The sequence below is a fragment of the Salvelinus namaycush genome, chromosome 1, assembly GCF_016432855.1.
Source record: "Salvelinus namaycush isolate Seneca chromosome 1, SaNama_1.0, whole genome shotgun sequence".
NCBI lineage: Eukaryota > Metazoa > Chordata > Actinopteri > Salmoniformes > Salmonidae > Salvelinus > Salvelinus namaycush.
In genome coordinates, this window is record NC_052307.1 from 3,283,209 (window position 1) to 3,305,273 (window position 22,065).

The 22,065-nt window shown below is 46.4% G+C and overlaps 1 protein-coding gene across 1 annotated transcript in view; it reads right to left on the reverse strand.

Moving 5' to 3' along the window:
• Positions 1-22,065, reverse strand: part of LOC120050083 (extracellular matrix protein FRAS1-like) — a 99,958-nt gene that overhangs the window by 18,817 nt on the left and 59,076 nt on the right. The window contains 9 exon segments of the mRNA XM_038996723.1: positions 495-722; positions 2,728-2,868; positions 4,061-4,185; positions 6,603-6,782; positions 9,082-9,201; positions 13,752-13,940; positions 15,963-16,143; positions 16,345-16,427; positions 19,339-19,495. Coding sequence (XP_038852651.1) covers positions 495-722; positions 2,728-2,868; positions 4,061-4,185; positions 6,603-6,782; positions 9,082-9,201; positions 13,752-13,940; positions 15,963-16,143; positions 16,345-16,427; positions 19,339-19,495 — 1,404 coding nt within the window.

Genomic DNA, 22,065 nt, shown 5'->3' on the forward strand with positions numbered 1-22,065 from the left:
CAGAGATACAGAGAGAGAGATATACAGAGAGAGAGAGAGAGAGGGAGAGAGAGAGAGAGAGAGAGAGAGAGAGAGAGAGAGAGAGATACAGAGATACAGAGAGAGAGAGATACAGAGAGAGAGAGAGATACAGAGAGATACAGAGAGATACAGAGAGATCCAGAGAGATACACAGAGATAGAGGCACAAAGAGACAGAGACTTACAACACTGTATATATACATAATACGACATTTGTAATGTCTTTATTCTTTTGGAACTTCTGTGAGTGTAATGTTCACTATTCATTTTTATTGTTTATTTCACTTTTGTATATTATCTACTTCACTTGTTAACATATGCTTCCCATGCCAATAAAGACCTTGAATTTAATCGACAGAGAGAGAGAAACACACAGAGAGCCACAGAGAGAGAGAGACAGAGAGACAGAGAGAGAGACACACAGAGAGACAGTGAGAGAGATAGAGAGAGAGAGACACCCCCTCCTCCCCTCACCTCCTTGCCTGCCTCCTCCACCATAAAGAAGACGTTAGTCCCGTCAGCTACAGTGAAGGTGAATCTGTCCTTCAGTGAGTTGGATCCATCGTGGTTGTAGCTGATTCTGTTCTGGTAGACGTCATCCATGGTGAAGCTGCTGGTCTGACGGTAGTTCTGTCCGTTGTTGGTCCGCTCCATGGTGCCGTGACGGGGGGCCTGGACTACGGTGAAGGTGATGGACTCCTCCTGGAGGGAGACATTTTAGCGTCAATATGTTATGATATATAATATACACTGAGTGTGTAAAACATCGGGAACACCGTCACTTCCTTACGCTAATGTGGGGTCTGAAACCTGACACTTCAAGTCAGCTCTGCAGGGTGGAAACAGAGAGCAGACAGGTTGGATTTCTTCCACTATAAGGCACGGGACTCTACACCGTTCACAAAAATATCAGTCTGGACCGGTCCACAACCGCTCAAAGTCCCTCATATAGGGGGACCTAACATCTAAGATGGGTTGGTTTGGTTTACATTGAGTTGCAATGACAGACTGGAAGCAGCTGAATATATACAATGAGTATGCAAAACATTAAGAACACCTGCTCTTTCCATGACATAGACTGACCAGGTGAATACAGGGTAAATCTATGATCCCTTATTGATGTAGCTTGTTAAATCCACTTCAATCAGTGTAGATGAAGGGGAGCAGACAAGTTAAAGAAGGATTTTTAAGCCTGGAGATAATTGAGACATTAATTGTGTATGTGTGTCATTCAGAGGGTGAAAGACAAAAGATTTAAGTGTCTTTGAACGGGGTACGGTACTAGGTGCCAGGCCGCACCGGTTTGAGTGTCAAGAACTGCAACGCTGCTGCAGCAACAGTTTTCCCGTGTGTATCAAGAATGGTCCACGACCCAACGGACATCCAGCCAACTTGACACAACTGTGGGAAGCATTGGATTCAACACGGGGCCAGCATCCCTGTGGAACGCTTTCGACACCTTGCAGAGTCCACGCCCTGGCGAATTTAGGCTGTTCTGAGGGCGAAAAGGAAGGGGTTGCAACTCAATATTAGCGTTCCTAATGTTTTTACACACTCAACGTACACTATATTACACTTTTGTGATACCATTAAGAATTCCATCATGGCTATATTACTGAAGGTGACAACTTTACCCTCCACCTTGTCGATGCTAATAGTGTAATATTTAAACTGAAAGTTACCTTGACTTAGCATAATAAAAGGAGCTTGAAACTAGACGTCTTTGTTCTCTTCTAGTCGCCACAGCAACCAACTGTTTAGCCAATAAAGCCATACAATATGTTGACGTCATCGTCGTAACCTAGTGACAATGCCATTCTGTTCTGTTGCTGTCCGGGTCTATCTTTTTGCTACAGTGCAGTGAAAAAGTATTTGCCCCCATTTTCTAAATGTCTTGACTTTTGCATATTTTTGATCCTGAATGTCCTAATACGTCGTCCAAAAAGAGATACTTTTGACTCATCTGTCTATCGAACATTCTTCCAAGAGTCTTGATGATCATCCAGGTGCTTCTCGACAAATTTGAGTAAACTTTTTTGGACGATATGAGTCCCATTATGCCTGCCGTTATTCCACAGTGAGAAACTCTCACCAACGGTCAAGCAAGGTGATGGTAGTAGAGATGGTTTGGGGATGCTTTGCTGCCTTCAGGACCTGGACCAGTTGCCATCATTGAATGAACCATGAATTCTACTCTGTATCAGATAATTCTACAGGAGAATGTCAGGTAATATGTCTGTGAGCTGAAGTGCAAGCTGAGTCATGCAGCAAGACAATGATTCAAAAACACACAATCAATTCTACATGAAAATGGCTAAAAAGCAACAAATTTGACGTCTTGGAATGGCCTAGTCAAAGTCCAGACCTAAATCCCAATTGATATGTTGTGAAATGAGCAGTTTGAAAACCCACAAATGTCACTGAGGCAAACCAGTTCTGCATGCTACAGTTTGGCCAATATTCCTCAACATTACTTTGTTAATTAAATAAATCAAATACGATTTATTAGATTTTTTTTTATTTTATTGTTTACTCAGGTTCCCTTTATCTAATATTACATTTGGGTTGAAGATCTGATAACATTCAGTATCAAAAATATGCCAAAATACAGAAAATACTTTTTCACGGCACTGTAGTTTAGCTAAGCTTACTGCTAGTGAACACGGACGGTGTATAGTGAATGATCAGACAGCCTGTCCTACTCCACCTCTGTGTCAGCGTCCGTGGCCTTCAGTTCAAACTCAGTGATGGTCTTCCTGACCCCTTCCTGAACCCTCATCCCAGGAACCACCAGCAGAGGGAGGGAGTCATCCACCGGCCGGATGGTGATGTAGAACGTCTGGGCAACCTAAAGACACCGTACAGAACACTGTCATCTACCTGAAGACACCTGTTATCTACCTAGACACCTGTTATCTACCTAAAGACACCGTACAGAACACTGTCATCTACCTAAAGACACCTGTTATCTACCTAGACACCATGCAGAACACTGTTATCTACCTAAAGACACCTGTTATCTACCTAGACACCTGTTATCTACCTAAGGACAACCTGAATATAACGTATGGACAACCTGAATATAACGTATAGACAACCTGAATATAACGTATAGACAACCTGAATATAACGTATGGACAACCTGAATATAACCATACAGACAACCTGAACATAACGTATGAACAACCTCAACATAACGTATGGACAACCTGAATATAACGTATGAACAACCTGAATATAACGTATAGACAACCTGAATATAACCATATGGACAACCTGAACATAACATATGGACAACCTGAATATAACGTATGAACAACCTGAATATAACGTATAGACAACCTGAATATAACGTATGGACAACCTGAATATAACGAATGGACAACCTGAATATAACGTATGGACAACCTGAATATAACGTATGAACAACCTGAATATAACATATGGACAACCTGAATATAACGTATGGACAACCTGAATATAACGTATGGACAACCTGAATATAACCATATGGACAACCTGAATATAACATATGGACAACCTGAATATAACCATTTGGACAACCTGAATATAACGTATGGACAACCTGAATATAACGTATGAACAACCTGAATATAACGTATGAACAACCTGAACATAACGTATAGACAACCTGAATATAACGTATAGACAACCTGAATATAACGTATGGACAACATGAATATAACCGTATGGACAACCTGAATACAACTGTATAGGCAACACACACAGCAGTTAGCCAGTGGTGAAGGCCAGACAACCTTTTCACATGTTTACCCAAGCGCTTCTCATTAGGCTGCATTAGAGAGAGCCATTATGCCCAATGTGTGTGTGTGTGTGTGTGTGTGTGTGTGTGTGTGTGTGTGTGTGTGTGTGTGTGTGTGTGTGTGTGTGTGTGTGTGTGTGTGTGCGTTTTTTGTGTGTGTGTGTCCTTGGGTGTGCATACAAGGGTGTGTGCGTGTGTGTGTGTGTGTGTCTGCGTGTGCATACAAGTGTGTGTGTGTGTGTGTGTGTGTGTGTACCTCATTAACCCCGTCAGACACTATGAATGAGAACTCATCTGTGGGCTTCTCTTCTTCGCTGGTGTGAACGTACTGGATGCTACGTGAAGCCAGGTCAGCCTGGGAGAAGGAAGTAATGCGGCTTCCTGTAGCGGGAGGAAGTTAGCATTTATTAGCATTAACCATTAGCATTAATAGTTGAAATAGCTTTGTAAAACTTGATGTGTAAGAAAACACATTTTCATACTAATCCTGTTTTGGTAAAGAGTGCAATGCCATGATCATGGGTTTGATTCCCTCTGGGGTCATACCAAACACTCATTATGGGTTTGATTCCCTCTGGGGTCATACCAAACACTCATTATGGGATTGATTCCCTCTGGGGTCATACCAAACACTCATTATGGGATTGATTCCCTCTGGGGTCATACCAAACACTCATTATGGGTTTGATTCCCTCTGGGGTCATACCAAACACTCATTATGGGATTGATTCCCTCTGGGGTCATACCAAACACTCATTATGGGTTTGATTCCCTCTGGGGTCATACCAAACACTCATTATGGGTTTGATTCCCTCTGGGATCATACCAAACACTCATTATGGGTTTGATTCCCTCTGGGATCATACCAAACACTCATTATGGGTTTGATTCCCTCTGGGGTCATACCAAACACTCATTATGGGTTTGATTCCCTCTGGGGTCATACCAAACACTCATTATGGGATTGATTCCCTCTGGGGTCATACCAAACACTCATTATGGGTTTGATTCCCTCTGGGGTCATACCAAACACTCATTATGGGTTTGATTCCCTCTGGGGTCATACCAAACACTCATTATGGGTTTGATTCCCTCTGGGGTCATACCAAACACTCATTATGGGTTTGATTCCCTTTGGGGTCATACCAAACACTCATTATGGGTTTGATTCCCTTTGGGGTCATACCAAACACTCATTATGGGTTTGATTCCCTCTGGGATCATACCAAACACTCATTATGGGTTTGATTCCCTCTGGGATCATACCAAACACTCATTATGGGTTTGATTCCCTTTGGGGTCATACCAAACACTCATTATGGGTTTGATTCCCTCTGGGGTCATACCAAACACTCATTATGGGTTTGATTCCCTCTGGGGTCATACCAAACACTCATTATGGGTTTGATTCCCTTTGGGGTCATACCAAACACTCATTATGGGATTGATTCCCTCTGGGATCATACCAAACACTCATTATGGGATTGATTCCCTCTGGGGTCATACCAAACACTCATTATGGGATTGATTCCCTCTGGGGTCATACCAAACACTCATTATGGGATTGATTCCCTCTGGGGTCATACCAAACACTCATTATGGGTTTGATTCCCTCTGGGGTCATACCAAACACTCATTATGGGTTTGATTCCCTCTGGGGTCATACCAAACACTCATTATGGGTTTGATTCCCTCTGGGGTCATACCAAACACTCATTATGGGTTTGATTCCCTCTGGGGTCATACCAAACACTCATTATGGGATTGATTCCCTCTGGGGTCATACCAAACACTCATTATGGGATTGATTCCCTCTGGGGTCATACCAAACACTCATTATGGGTTTGATTCCCTCTGGGGTCATACCAAACACTCATTATGGGATTGATTCCCTCTGGGGTCATACCAAACACTCATTATGGGATTGATTCCCTCTGGGGTCATACCAAACACTCATTATGGGTTTGATTCCCTCTGGGGTCATACCAAACACTCATTATGGGATTGATTCCCTCTGGGGATCATACCAAACACTCATTATGGGTTTGATTCCCTCTGGGATCATACCAAACACTCATTATGGGTTGATTCCCTCTGGGTCATACCAAACACTCATTATGGGTTTGATTCCCTCTGGGGTCATACCAAACACTCATTATGGGTTTGATTCCCTTTGGGGTCATACCAAACACTCATTATGGGATTGATTCCCTCTGGGGTCATACCAAACACTCATTATGGGTTTGATTCCCTTTGGGGTCATACCAAACACTCATTATGGGTTTGATTCCCTCTGGGGTCATACCAAACACTCATTATGGGTTTGATTCCCTCTGGGGTCATACCAAACACTCATTATGGGATTGATTCCCTCTGGGGTCATACCAAACACTCATTATGGGATTGATTCCCTCTGGGGTCATACCAAACACTCAGTCATCTGCCCTACTACCCACCCACCTCCCTTTACACCAGGCAGTCATCTACCCTACTACCCACCTCCCATTACACCAGGCAGCCCTATACGCACGTTTAAAACATGTTTTGTGCAGGTGTGTGTGTGTATGTGTCCATCTGAGCTGGTTGCTCTGCGTGTCTACAGCACCAACAGTAGTACCTGGGGTGCTGGCGTGCTCCAGGTGTGTGTGTGTATGTGTCCATGTGAGCTGGTTGCTCTGCGTGTCTACAGCACCAACAGTAGTACCTGGGGTGCTGGCGTGCTCCAGGTGTGTGTGTGTGTGTGTGTGTGTACCTGGGGTGCTGGCGTGCTCCAGGTGTGTGTGTGTGTGTGTGTGTACCTGGGGTGCTGGCGTGCTCCAGGTGTCCCAGTGCAGTCTGCTTGGTGATGCGGTACACCAGTTCTCCAGGCTCACTGTCCTGGTCTGTAGCTGACAGCTGGAGAGTAGTCAGCTTCTTCACTGTGTTCTCATCCAACACAAGACCCTTATTCACTACCACAGAGGGGGGCAGGTGGTCCTCTGGGGGACAGGGGGACATGGGGACATGGGGATGGGGGAACATGGGAACATGGGGATGGGGGGACATGGGAACATGGGGACATGGGGACAGGGGGAACATGGGGACAGGGGGACAGGGGGAACATGGGGACATGGGGACGGGGGAACATGGGAACATGGGGATGGGGGGACATGGGAACATGGGGACATGGGGAACATGGGGACAGGGGGAACATGGGAACATGGGGACAGGGGGACAGGGGGAACATGGGGACAGGGGGACATGGGGACAGGGGGAACATGGGGACAGGGGGAACATGGGGACAGGGGGACATGGGGACAGGGGGAACATGGGGACGGGGGAACATGGGGACAGGGGGAACATGGGGACAGGGGGACATGGGGACAGGGGGACATGGGGACAGGGGGAACATGGGGACAGGGGGGACATGGGTACAGGGGGAACATGGGGACAGGGGGACATGGGGACAGGGGGAACATGGGGACGGGGGAACATGCGGAACAAGGGGACGGGGGAACATGGGGACGGGGGAACATGGGGACGGGGGGAGGCGAGGAGGAAGATAACAGAGAGAAGGAGAGATCAAAACCTGAGAGTGAAGATGTTTCAACCACATGGGAACAGAAAGCCTAGAACAGACCACTGGTGGTTTAGGACCGCATCAGGAAAGAAGGCCCCCGCTCGTAAGCAACTACCAGCAACAATTGGCCACTGATTGTTTTGAATTGATCGCCAGTACTGTTTTCCCTACATAAGAGGACACCATACAAAGTTTTCTACCTAGTATACTGATGCAGAAGGACTGGTACCTACCTAGTACACTGATGTAGAAGGACTGGTACCTACCTAGTACACTGATGTAGAAGGACTGGTACCTACCTAGTACACTGATGTAGAAGGACTGGTACCTACCTAGTACACTGATGTAGAAGGACTGGTACCTATCTAGTACACCGATGTAGAAGGACTGGTACCTACCTAGTACACTGATGTAGAAGGACTGGTACCTACCTAGTACACTGATGTAGAAGGACTGGTACCTATCTAGTACACTGATGTAGAAGGACTGGTACCTACCTAGTACACTGATGTAGAAGGGCTGGTACATACCTAGTACACTGATGCAGAAGGACTGGTACCTACCTAGTATACTGATGTAGAAGGACTGGTACCTACCTAGTACACTGATGTAGAAGGACTGGTACCTACCTAGTACACTGATGTAGAAGGACTGGTACCTACCTAGTACACTGATGTAGAAGGACTGGTACCTACCTAGTACACTGATGTAGAAGGACTGGTACCTACCTAGTACACTGATGCAGAAAGACTGGTACCTACCTAGTACACTGATGTAGAAGGACTGGTACCTACCTAGTATACTGACGTAGAAGGACTGGTACCTACCTAGTACACTGATGCAGAAGGACTGGTACCTACCTAGTATACTGATGTAGAAGGACTGGTACCTACCTAGTTTACTGATGTAGAAGGACTGGTACCTACCTAGTACACTGATGTAGACGGACTGGTACCTACCTAGTACACTGATGTAGAAGGACTGGTACCTACCTAGTACACTGATGTAGAAGGACTGGTACCTACCTAGTACACTGATGCAGAAAGACTGGTACCTACCTAGTACACTGATGTAGAAGGGCTGGTACATACCTAGTACACTGATGCAGAAGGACTGGTACCTACCTAGTATACTGATGTAGAAGGACTGGTACCTACCTAGTACACTGATGTAGAAGGACGGGTACCTACCTAGTACACTGATGTAGAAGGACTGGTACCTACCTAGTACACTGATGTAGAAGGACTGGTACCTACCTAGTACACTGATGCAGAAAGACTGGTACCTACCTAGTACACTGATGTAGAAGGACTGGTACCTACCTAGTACACTGATGTAGAAGGACTGGTACCTACCTAGTACACTGATGGAGAAGGACTGGTACCTACCTAGTATACTGATGTAGAAGGACTGGTACCTACCTAGTTTACTGATGTAGAAGGACTGGTACCTACCTAGTACACTGATGTAGACGGACTGGTACCTACCTAGTACACTGATGTAGAAGGACTGGTACCTACCTAGTACACTGATGTAGAAGGACTGGTACCTACCTAGTACACTGATGTAGAAAGACTGGTACCTACCTAGTACACTGATGTAGAGGGACTGGTACCTACCTAGTATACTGACGTAGAAGGACTGGTACCTACCTAGTACACTGATGTAGACAGACTGGTACCTACCTAGTACACTGATGCAGAAGGACTGGTACCTACCTAGTATAGTGATGAAGAAAGACTGGTCGATCAGTTTGTTGCCCTCTGGATCCACCAGGTTGAACTTGAAGGAGATGGACCCTCCTTCATCTCCCTTTTCATGACTGTACTCCAACAGACCTGCAACAAACACACACAGTCAATATTAGGGTCAAATCACTCAACTTAGTCCAACAGGCCTGCGACACACATGTCGTTTGGTGAACCTAACGTGATAGTGAAATGATCATTAGCCTTATGTATACACCCAGACACAGTCAACAAGGGCGATTCCACGCCAGCGGAAGCGGGAAAATATATTTGGTATCTCAGATTGTTCTGGCAATTCTCACATAGAAACTTCAATGGGATCTTTCTGAAAATCACGATGAAAGGTAGGCCATTTTATGTCCTTTTTAGACCTATACATGCCTCCTGTAAGACCCTATGATGTGTAACGTGTACATGATACAGACAACATCTTGGAGTCATTATACTGTCAGACCCTATGCCTCACATAGACCAGGGAGGTTTTCCAATACCTCACAAAGACCAGGGAGGGTTTCCAATGCCTCACAAAGACCAGGGAGGGTTTCCAATGCCTCGCAAAGACCAGGGAGGGTTTCCAATGCCTCGCAAAGACCAGGGAGGGTTTCCAATGCCTGGCAAAGACCAGGGAGGTTTCCCAATGCCTGGCAAAGACCAGGGAGGTTTTCCCAATGCCTGGCAAAGACCAGGGAGGTTTTCCCCAATGCCTCGACAAAGACCAGGGAGGTTTTCCTAATGACTGGCAAAGACCAGGGAGGTTTTCCCCAATGCCTGGCAAATACCAGGGAGGTTTTCCCAATGCCTCACAAAGACCAGGGAGGTTTTCCAATGCCTCGACAAAGACCAGGGAGGTTTTCCAATGCCTGGCAAAGACCAGGGAGGTTTTCCAAATGCCTGGCAAAGACCAGGACGGTTTTCCAATGCCTGGCAAAGACCAGGGAGGTTTTCCCAATGCCTGGCAAAGACCAGGGAGGTTTTCCCAATGCCTCACAAAGACCAGGGAGGTTTTCCAATGCCTGGCAAAGACCAGGGAGGTTTTCCCAATGCCTGGCAAAGACCAGGGAGGTTTTCCCAATGCCTGTCAAAGACCAGGGAGGGTTTCCAATGCCTCGCAAAGACCAGGGAGATTTTCCAATGCCTCGACAAAGACCAGGGAGGTTTTCCAATGCCTCACAAAGACCAGGGAGGTTTTCCCCCAATGCCTCGCAAAGTAGGGTACCGAGTTATGTAAAGTCCCCATTTGGGAACCCAATGCGATTATTTTTATTCAATTCGGTCTGTTATGAGAACGGTAGCCCCTATCTGCAAAAGCAGGGTGTGTGGAAAGCTGAGTATCTTGGCCAGCGGGACACCTGTCGACAACTTCCGGTGAAATTGGAGGGCGCGCAATTCAAATAAATAATCATAAACAATATGGATATTAAACATTTGATACATACAAGTGTCTGATATCGGTTAAAAGCTTACATTCTATTCTTGTAAATCTAACTGCATTGTCCGATTTACAATAGGCTTTACAGCGAAAGCATGCCATGTGACTGTTTGAGGACGACGCCCCACATTAAAATATTTTTCAACCAGCACAGGCTTCATAAAATCCCAAATATGCCTTAAATATTCACTTACTTTTTGATAATCTTCCTCTGATTTGCAATCCCAAGGGTTCCAGATACAACATGCATGGTCGTTTTGTTAGATCAAATCCTTCTTTATATCCCAAAAAATCTGTTTAATTGGTGCCATCGATTTGAGTAATCCACTCGTTCAACATGCAGAGAAAGGAATCCAAAAAGCTACCGCTAAACTTTGTTACAACAAGTCAAAATACGTTTCTATAAAATCCTCAGATACCCTAAAATGTCATTAAACTATAATATTTCATAAGGAAAGAAGTATGTTCAATAGAAAAGTACAATTAGCAGGTGCGCATCCTCTTCATCGCAGACTGATTTCCAACTCTGACTCCCAGTATCAAAACTCAAAATTCTTCCTCGTTTGGGAAGAAACAAGCCTGAAACCTTGAACAAAGACTGTTGTTGACATCTAGTGGAAGCCATAGGAATTGCAATCAGGGAGCTGGAATATCATAGGACCCATAGCTTTCCATTGAAAGAGCATGGGCTCAAAAAAAAAAAAATTCTGGTTGGTTTTTCTTTGGAGTCTCATACATTATTTTAAGGCAGTTTACCTTGGGCACATCAGTCAGACAAGAAGTGGAGAAAAATAGACCCTAGCCTGAAGAAGTTTTCATGGCAACATCGAATATCCGCCAAGTGACTATATCTTCGCGCATAAAAAATATTCTGGTTAGAGACAGTTTGCGCTGTTCTGTGAAGGGAGTAGTACACAGCGTTCTATGAGAGCTTTGGGTTCTTTGCAAATTCTCGTACGGAATAGCCTTCATTTCTCAGAACAAGAATAGACTGACGAGTTTCAGAAGAAAGTGCTTTGTTTCTGGCCATTTTGAGCCTGTAATCGAACCCACAAATGCCGATGCTCCAGATACTCAACTAGTCTAAAGAAGGACAGTTTCATTGCTTCTTTAATCAGTTTTCAGCTGTGCTAACTTAGTTGCAAAAGGGTTTTCTATTGATCAATTAGCCTTTTAAAATGATAAACTTGGATTAGCTAACACAACGTGCCATTGGAACAAAGGAGTGATGGTTGCTGATATGTATATATGGGCCTATGTATATATTCCATAAAAAATCTGCCATTTCCTGCTGCAATAGTCATTTACAACATTAACAATGTCTACACTGTATATCTGATCAATTTGATGTTATTTTAATGGACAAAAAATGTGCTTTTCTTTCAAAAACAAGGACATTTCTAAGTGACCCCAAACGTTTGAATGGTAGTGTACATGTAGGTAGAGTTAAAGTGACTATGCATAGATAATAAATAGAAAGAAGCAGCAGCGTAAAAAAAGGGGTCAATGCAAATAATCCAGGTGGCGCATTTTATTAGCTTTTCAGTAGTTTTCTGGCTTGGGGGTAGAAGCTGTTTAGAAGCCTCTTGGACCTAGACTTGGCGCTCCGGTACTTCTTGCCGTGCGGTAGCAGAGAGAACAGTCTATGACTAGGGTGGCTGGAGTCTTTGACAATTTTTAGGGCATTCCTCTCTGACACCACCTGGTATAGAGGTCCTAGATGGCAGGAAGCTTGGCCCCAGTGATGTACTGGACCATTCGCACTACCCTCTGTAGTGCCTTGCGGTCGGAGGCCGAGCATTTGCCATACGATGCAGTGATCTAACCAGTCAGGATGCTCTCGATGGTGCAGCTGTGGAACCTTTTGAGGATCTGAGGACCGCCATTCACCCACATATGCTTAAGTTCATGTATAAAAAAATGATGGGCAGGCCATTATTTTGGCTACCATGGCTATGCCCCCATAGGATGACAATGCCTCCATTCACAGGGCACGAGTGGTCACTGAATGATTTGATGAGCACGAAAATGATGTAAACCACATGCCAGGGTGTCTCAGTCACCAGATCTCAACCAAATTGAACACTTATGGGACAGTCTGGAGCGGCGCCTGAGACAGCATTTTTCCACCACCATCAATAAAACACCAAATTATGAAATTTCTTGTTGAAGAATGGTGTCGCATCACTCTAATAGAGTCCAGGACACTTGTAGAATCTATGTCAAGATGCATGGAAGCTGTTCTGGCTCGTGGTGACCCAACGCCCTATTAAGACACTACATGTTGGTGTTTCCTTTATTTTGGCAGTTACCTATATCTGTACCAGTACGAAGGTAAAGTTAGCGTCAATTCAATATCCTGAATTAATTAATTTCAAGAACTGAGAACAAATTTCTGAGAAAACCAACGGCCATTTTTCCTGGGGGAAAAAAAGATAGCAGATTTAAACAATTGAAAATCATGGAAAGTGAGAGAGTTTCAATCAAGAGCCGAATGAGGGAGGGAGAGCGACGGACTGCTGAGAGAGAGAGAGAGAGAGAGAGAGAGAGAGAGAGAGAGAGAGAGAGAGAGAGAGAGAGAGAGAGAGAGAGAGAGAGAGAGAGAGAGAGAGAGAGAGAAAGAGAGAGCGACGGACTGCTGAGAGAGAGAGAGAGAGCGACGGACTGCTGAGAGAGAGAGAGAGAGAGAGAGAGAGAGAGAGAGGGAGAGAGAGAGGGGGAGAGAGAGAGAGAGCGCGAGAGAGAGAGAGCGCGAGAGAGAGAGAGAGAGAGAGAGAGAGAGAGAGAGAGAGAGAGAGAGAGAGAGAGAGAGAGAGAGAGAGAGAAAGAGAGAGAGAGCGACGGACTGCTGAGAGAGAGAGAGAGGTAGAGCGACGGACTGCTGAGAGAGAGAGAGAGAGAGAGAGAGAGAGGGAGAGAGAGAGGGGGAGAGAGAGAGAGCGCGAGAGAGAGAGAGCGCGCGAGAGAGAGAGCGACGGACTGCTGAGAGAGGGAGAGAGAGAGAGAGCGAGAGAGAGAGAGAGGGAGAGGGGGAGAGGGAGAGAGAGAGAGAGAGAGAGGTAGAGTGACGGACTGCTGAGCGAGAGAGAGAGAGAGAGAAAGAGAGAGAGAGAGAGGGAGAGGGGGAGAGGGAGAGAGAGAGAGAGAGAGAGGTAGAGTGACGGACTGCTGAGCGAGAGAGAGAGAGAGAGAGAAAGAGAGAGAGAGATACCTTTGTTGACCTCCTCCTGTGTGAAGCTCTTGACAGGTCCTTTAACAGCCACCTTGTCCTGTCCTCCTCTTTTAGAAAGATGTAGTGTTCCTACTGGAGGATCTTTGATGAGGATGTACCTCAGCTTCAGGCTGTCTGAGTCGGAATCTGATCCCTTCAGGTTCTGCTCAGTGATCTTAGACGCTGCGCCTGAGGGAAGAGATAACAGACACTCAGAAACAGCAGAATACAAGACTCTAGAATAGCATTTTGCTACACCCACAATAACATCTGCTAAACATGTGTATGTGACCAATAACATCTGCTAACCACGTGTATGTGACCAATAACACCTGCTAAACACGTGTATGTGACCAATAACATCTGTTAAACACGTGTATGTGACCAATAACATCTGCTAACCATGTGTATGTGACCAATAACATCTGCTAACCATGTGTATGTGACCAATAACATCTGCTAACCATGTGTATGTGACCAATAACATCTGCTAAACATGTGTATGTGAACAATTAGATTTTTGAATGCTATTTGCATCTTCTGTCCTGACTGCTTTGTTGGAGTTTGTTCCGGTTAACCAATTCCATATTAACATACTCTGAGTACACCAAACATCAGGAACACCTTCCTAATATTGAGTTGACCCCCCCTTCCCCCCCTTCGAGCAGTCTTCGGACTTTACAAGGTGTCGAAAGCATTCCACAGGATTGCTGGCCCGATATTGACTCCAATGCTTTGTGTCAAGTTGGCTGGATGTCCGTTGGGTGGTGGACCATTCTTGATACACACAGGAACCTGTTAAGGGTGAAAAACCCAGCAGCGTTGCAGTTCTTGACACACTCAAACCGGTGCGCCTGCCTGGCACCTACTACCATACCCCGTTCAAAGGCACTTAAATATATTGTTTTGCCCATGTGTCTACTGAATGGCACACATACGCAAACCAAGTCTCCAATTGTCTCAAGGCTTAAAAATCCTTCTTTAACCCGTCTCCTCCCCTTCATCTACACTGATTGAAGTGGATTTAACAAGTACCATCAATAAGGGATCATAGATTTACCCTCTATTCACCTGGTCAGTCTATGTCATGGAAAGAGCAGGTGTTCTTAATGTTTTGTATACTCATTGTATATATTCAGCTGCTTCCAGTCTGTCATTGCAACTCAATGTAAACCAAACCAACCCATCTTAGATGTTAGGTCCCCCTATATGAGGGACTTTGAGCGGTTGTGGACCGGTCCAGACTGACATTTTTGTGAACGGTGTAGAGTCCCGTGCCTTATAGTGGAAGAAATCCAACCTGTCTGCTCTCTGTTTCCACCCTGCAGAGCTGACTTGAAGTGTCAGGTTTCAGACCCCACATTAGCGCGTGTCACATTTTCTGTCCTATTCAGACAAAGAATCGATTTCTCTTCCGATGAGCGAGACAGCCCAGCTTGGGAGACGGCATCTGAACGGTAACAGTCTAGTTGCTGTGGTTCCATCTTGCTATGATATTCTCAGACGGATTTAAAGCTCTCAACATGAAAAAGAATACAAAATAATTTTCATAAAATGTAAAGAAGACCACTTTGTCTTGTTCACAGACGACCGAAATCACATCGTGCTTAAAGCTTAAAGTTTTAACGAACAGCACACATTTGAATGGTGTCTCTGCGCCGCTCAATGGACATTTAGGAGAAAATTATATTTCGTCAGTTATATGAAATAGTGCCAATAGTGTTCTGTCAATAAGTATGATCATTATTTATTTTACAGTTAAAAGAAATGTGAAATCTAATAGTGTTGTTTATAATTTGATTGATACTATATTTAGAAAACATGTCAGCCATTTCAAACCTATCGCCCCACATATATGATTTTGTAAAATATTTTCATAATATTTGTACTATGTATTTGAGCCTGTGTCCTCAAAAGTGAGTACACCTTAGCAATTTAAGAACTATTTTTCACCGAAAAGGTGAGTTCCAGAACTTTCTAAAACAATGCAACATTACCAGTCACTGTGTATGGCCATCCCATGAAGAGGCCATCCCATGAAGAGGCCATCCCATGAAGAGGCCATCCCATGAAGAATCATTACGTTTGGATATGTCTATTTAGGCGGGAAATCAACATTTTGTCCCATCATTCAAGCCTCCTTAACATCCCCCTTCTCAAACAACAGGCATGTCAACGACCCAACTCTCTCTCCTCCAGCCTTCTCCATACCTGCGGCCAGCTGCAGGCCTCTGTTAACTGTCACCCTTGGTCCTTCAGTCTTCCTGACGTCTATGGTGAAGGTGAGCCGCCCGGTGCTGGTGTGGATGCCGTCGGTCAGGGAGAAGGCTAGCTCATCACTGCCCCCGCTGGTCACATCAGGGGTGTACACCAGAAGCAGATCCAACACGTCCTGGTAGTTCAGATTGAAAGTGATTAGTCGATCGAGGGCATACGTATCGTTAACTCAGCTTTATTAACCTATTTATGTAACAAAATACAAAACAATTATTTGATTTATCAATGTCTTTCAGCAGAGATTAATTGATTAATCTGCCCTAGCACTCATCAAGTAATTGATTTCTTAAAACGTTGTGTTTGAACTCATCCCTACCTGGTAGGTGAATGTGGAACCCTGAGAAAGGACCCAACCGTTCTCCAGAGGCTGGGAGTAGAACTGACGTCTACGCAGCTTGCCTGAAAACAGGACCACGGTGGTACAGTTTGAGTATGTGGGGTTGCAGCTTGCCTGAAAACAGGACCACGGTGGTACAGTTTGAGTATGTGGGGTTGCAGCTTGCCTGAAAACAGGACCACGGTGGTACAGTTTGAGTATGTGGGGTTGCAGCTTGCCTGAAAACAGGACCACGGTGGTACAGTTTGAGTATATGGGGTTGCAGCTTGCCTGAACACAGGACCATGGGGGTACAGTTTGAGTATATGGGGTTGCAGCTTGCCTGAACACAGGACCATGGGGGTACAGTTTGAGTATGTGGGGTTGCAGCTTGCCTGAAAACAGGACCACGGGGGTACAGTTTGAGTATGTGGGGTTGCAGCTTGCCTGAACACAGGACCACGGGGGTACAGTTTGAGTATGTGGGGTTGCAGCTTGCCTGAACACAGGACCATGGGGGTACAGTTTGAGTATGTGGGGTTGCAGCTTGCCTGAAAACAGGACCACGGGGGTACAGTTTGAGTATGTGGGGTTGCAGCTTGCCTGAACACAGGACCATGGGGGTACAGTTTGAGTATGTGGGGTTGCAGCTTGCCTGAACACAGGACCATGGGGGTACAGTTTGAGTATGTGAGGTTGCAGCTTGCCTGAAAACAGGACCACGGGGGTACAGTTTGAGTATATGGGGTTGCAGCTTGCCTGAACACAGGACCATGGGGGTACAGTTTGAGTATATGGGGTTGCAGCTTGCCTGAACACAGGACCATGGGGGTACAGTTTGAGTATGTGGGGTTGCAGCTTGCCTGAACACAGGACCATGGGGGTACAGTTTGAGTATGTGGGGTTGCAGCTTGCCTGAACACAGGACCACGGTGGTACAGTTTGAGTATATGGGGTTGCAGCTTGCCTGAACACAGGACCACGGTGGTACAGTTTGAGTATGTGGGGTTGCAGCTTGCCTGAACACAGGACCACGGTGGTACAGTTTGAGTATGTGGGGTTGCAGCTTGCCTGAACTGAATGATAATAATAATAATGGTATGTGTGATTTATTCAGCAGAAGAACAGGGTAGATATATAAATAATATATCTAAGTGGTTAATATATTTTCATCCCAGGACGTAGAAAAGCCTTGAATCCGGGGAACTTGTGTCCCTGGCGTGCGCACCTGCCTGTGTGAGTCAATTAAGTATGTGTTTTGTGCTGGGCGATGTTGTTAAGCAAAGGCTATCTGGTAGACAGACAGGCAGGCAGACAGGCAGACAGGCAGACAGGCAGACAGGCAGACAGGCAGACAGGCAGCCAGGCAGAGAAACAGGAAGACAGACAGGCAGACAGGCAGGCAGGCAGTTAGACAGGAGAGGAGACAGTCAAAAGGACTGGGCCTCTATAGCCTCCATAGTGTGACAGGGGCTTTATGAGAGGGTTAATGTTGCTTGTACTGCCTGCAGGTTGTGAAGAATGGGTCAGTGCAGGGACCTGACAGTACAGGGAGAGTTAGAGGTAGGGATGGAGGGGTGGAGGGAGATGGAGGTATGGAGGGATGAGAGAGAATTAGAGGTAGGGATGGAGGGAGATAGGGGGATAGTTAGAGAGTAGAATGGGCCTGTGCATGGATCTGACAATAGAGGGAGAGTTAGATGGAGGGATGGAGGGGGAGTTAGAGGGAGGGACGGAGGGAGAGTTAGAGGGAGGGATGGAGGGAGGGGGAGTTAGAGGGAGGGATGGAGGGGGAGTTAGAGGGAGGGATGGAGGGAGGGAGAGTTAGATGGAGGGATGGTGGGAGAGTTAAAAGGAGGAATGGAGGGAGAGGTAGGGATGGAGGGAAGGAGAGTTAGAGGGAGGGATGGAGGGAGGGAGAGTTAGAGGGAGGGATGGAGGGGGAGTTAGAGGGATGGAGGGAGGGAGAGTTAGATGGAGGGTTGGAGAGTTAGAGGGATGGATGGAGGGAGAGTTAGAGGGATGGAGGGAGGGAGAGTTAGATGGAGGGATGGAGGGAGGGAGAGTTAGAGGGAGGGATGGAGGGAGAGTTAGATGGAGGGATGGAGGGAGAGTTAGAGGGAGGGATGGAGGGAGAGTTAGATGGAGGGATGGAGGGAGGGATGGAGGGAGAGTTAGATGGAGGGATGGAGGGTGGGGTGGAAGGAGAGTTAGAGGAAGGGATGGAGGGATGGAGGGAGAGTTAGATGGAGGGATGGAGGGAGAGTTAGATGGAGGGATGGAGGGAGAGTTAGAGGGAGAGTTAGATGGAGGGAGAGTTAGATGGAGGGATGGAGGGAGAGTTAGATGGAGGGAGAGTTAGAGGGAGGGATGGAGGGAGGGAGAGTTAGATGGAGGGATGGAGGGAGGGAGAGTTAGATGGAGGGATGGAGGGAGGGAGAGTTAGATGGAGGGATGGAGGGAGAGTTAGATGGAGGGAGAGTTAGAGGGAGGGATGGAGGGAGGGATAGAGGGATGGATGGAGGGAGAGTTAGATCGATGGAGGGATGGAGGGAGAGTTAGATGGAGGGAGAGTTAGAGGGAGGGATGGAGGGAGAGTTAGATGGAGGGAGAGTTAGAGGGAGGGATGGAGGGAGAGTTAGATGGAGGGATGGAGGGAGGGAGAGTTAGAGGGAGGGAGAGTTAGAGGGAGGGATGGAGGGAGAGTTAGAGGGAGGGATGGAGGGAGAGTTAGATGGAGGGAGAGTTAGAGGGAGGGATGGAGGGAGGGATAGTTAGAGGGAGGGATGGAGGGAGGGATAGTTAGAGGGAGGGATGGAGGGAGGGAGGGAGAGTTAGATGGAGGGAGAGTTAGAGGGAGGGAGGGAGAGTTAGATGGAGGGAGAGTTAGAGGGAGGCATGGAGGGAGAGTTAGAGGCCAATTGGACAGGGGAGAGGGCTGCATAAAAACCAACTGTGTCAGGCCGTTAGAGGTTCAAGCGCGTGTGTCTGTACCGTAGGCAGGTTGCTTGGTGACGGTGATGATGATGTCGTTGTCTGGTGTGTCTTGGTCCAGGACGTTGAGAGAGGAGTTAGTGATGACCACTCCTGAGTTTTCCTCCACCCGGACCCTGTTCACTGACACCACTGGCACCTTCTCCTCTTTACTCTGCTGCAGGGACACAAACGTGGGAAGATTAGCATGTTAGCATGTGGTCATTCTCAATCAGAGCGTTTTACCGGCCAAGACAACATCAATAAAACTATTGATAATCACTCCACTATCCTTAATAGTGACCTTATTCAACAGGCATCATAACATCTTAAAAGGAGTCATTGTAAATAAGAATTTGATCTTCTTGTCTAGTTAAATAAAGTTTCAATATAATAAAATAAAAAATACACACAATTGCAAGAATGTACACACACACACACACACACACACAAGCAAAGAGACGAGTGTAACCACAGACGCGCACGCACGCACGCACGCACGCACGCACGCACGCACGCACGCACGCACGCACGCACGCACGCACGCACGCACGCACGCACGCACGCACGCACGCACGCACGCACGCACGCACGCACGCACGCACGCACGCACGCACGCACGCACGCACGCACGCACGCACGCACGCACGCACGCACGCACGCACGCACGCACGCACGCACGCACGCACGCACGCACGCACGCACGCACGCACGCACGCACGCACGCACGCACGCACGCACGCACGCACACACACACACACACACACACACACACACACACACACACACACACACACACACACACACACACACACACACACACACACACACACACACACACACACACACACACACACACACACACACACACACACACACACACACATGGCTCTGTCAGGATCATCAATTCACCTCAAGGCCCTAGCAGACAAATTGACAACATGTTTATGGTGGGTGGGATTGTGGGAAAATACTACTACTGCTGCTGCTACTGACCTACTACATGTTTATGGTGGGTGGGATTGTGGGTAAATACTACTACTGCTGCTGCTACTGACCTACTACATGTTTATGGTGGGTGGGATTGTGGGTAAATACTACTACTGCTGCTGCTACTGACCTACTACATGTTTATGGTGGGTGGGATTGTGGGTAAATACTACTACTGCTGCTGCTACTGACCTACTACATGTTTATGGTGGGTGGGATTGTGGGTAAATACTACTACTGCTGCTGCTACTGACCTACTACATGTTTATGGCGGGTGGGATTGTGGGTAAATACTACTACTGCTGCTGCTACTGACCTACTACATGTTTATGGTGGGTGGGATTGTGGGTAAATACTACTACTGCTGCTGCTACTGACCTACTACATGTTTATGGCGGGTGGGATTGTGGGTAAATACTACTACTGCTGCTGCTACTGACCTACTACATGTTTATGGTGGGTGGGATTGTGGGTAAACACTACTACTGCTGCTGCTACTGACCTACTACATGTTTATGGTGGGTGGGATTGTGGGAAAATACTACTACTGCTGCTGCTACTGACCTACTACATGTTTATGGCGGGTGGGATTGTGGGTAAATACTACTACTGCTGCTGCTACTGACCTACTACATGTTTATGGCGGGTGGGATTGTGGGTAAATACTACTACTGCTGCTGCTACTGACCTACTACATGTTTATGGTGGGTGGGATTGTGGGTAAATACTACTACTGCTGCTGCTACTGACCTACTACATGTTTATGGCGGGTGGGATTGTGGGTAAATACTAATACTGCTGCTGCTACTGACCTACTACATGTTTATGGTGGGTGGGATTGTGGGTAAATACTACTACTGCTGCTGCTACTGACCTACTACATGTTTATGGTGGGTGGGATTGTGGGTAAATACTACTACTGCTGCTGCTACTGACCTACTACATGTTTATGGCGGGTTGGATTGTGGGTAAATACTACTACTGCTGCTGCTACTGACCTACTACATGTTTATGGCGGGTGGGATTGTGGGAAAATACTACTACTGCTGCTGCTACTGACCTACTACATGTTTATGGTGGGTGGGATTGTGGGTAAATACTACTACTGCTGCTGCTACTGACCTACTACATGTTTATGGTGGGTGGGATTGTGGGTAAATACTACTACTGCTGCTGCTACTGACCTACTACATGTTTATGGTGGGTGGGATTGTGGGTAAATACTACTACTGCTGCTGCTACTGACCTACTACATGTTTATGGTGGGTGGGATTGTGGGTAAATACTACTACTGCTGCTGCTACTGACCTACTACATGTTTATGGTGGGTGGGATTGTGGGTAAATACTACTACTGCTGCTGCTACTGACCTACTACATGTTTATGGCGGGTGGGATTGTGGGTAAATACTACTACTGCTGCTGCTACTGACCTACTACATGTTTATGGTGGGTGGGATTGTGGGTAAATACTACTACTGCTGCTGCTACTGACCTACTACATGTTTATGGCGGGTGGGATTGTGGGTAAATACTACTACTGCTGCTGCTACTGACCTATTACATGTTTATGGTGGGTGGGATTGTGGGTAAATACTACTACTGCTGCTGCTACTGACCTACTACATGTTTATGGTGGGTGGGATTGTGGGTAAATACTACTACTGCTGCTGCTACTGACCTACTACATGTTTATGGTGGGTGGGATTGTGGGTAAATACTACTACTGCTGCTGCTACTGACCTACTACATGTTTATG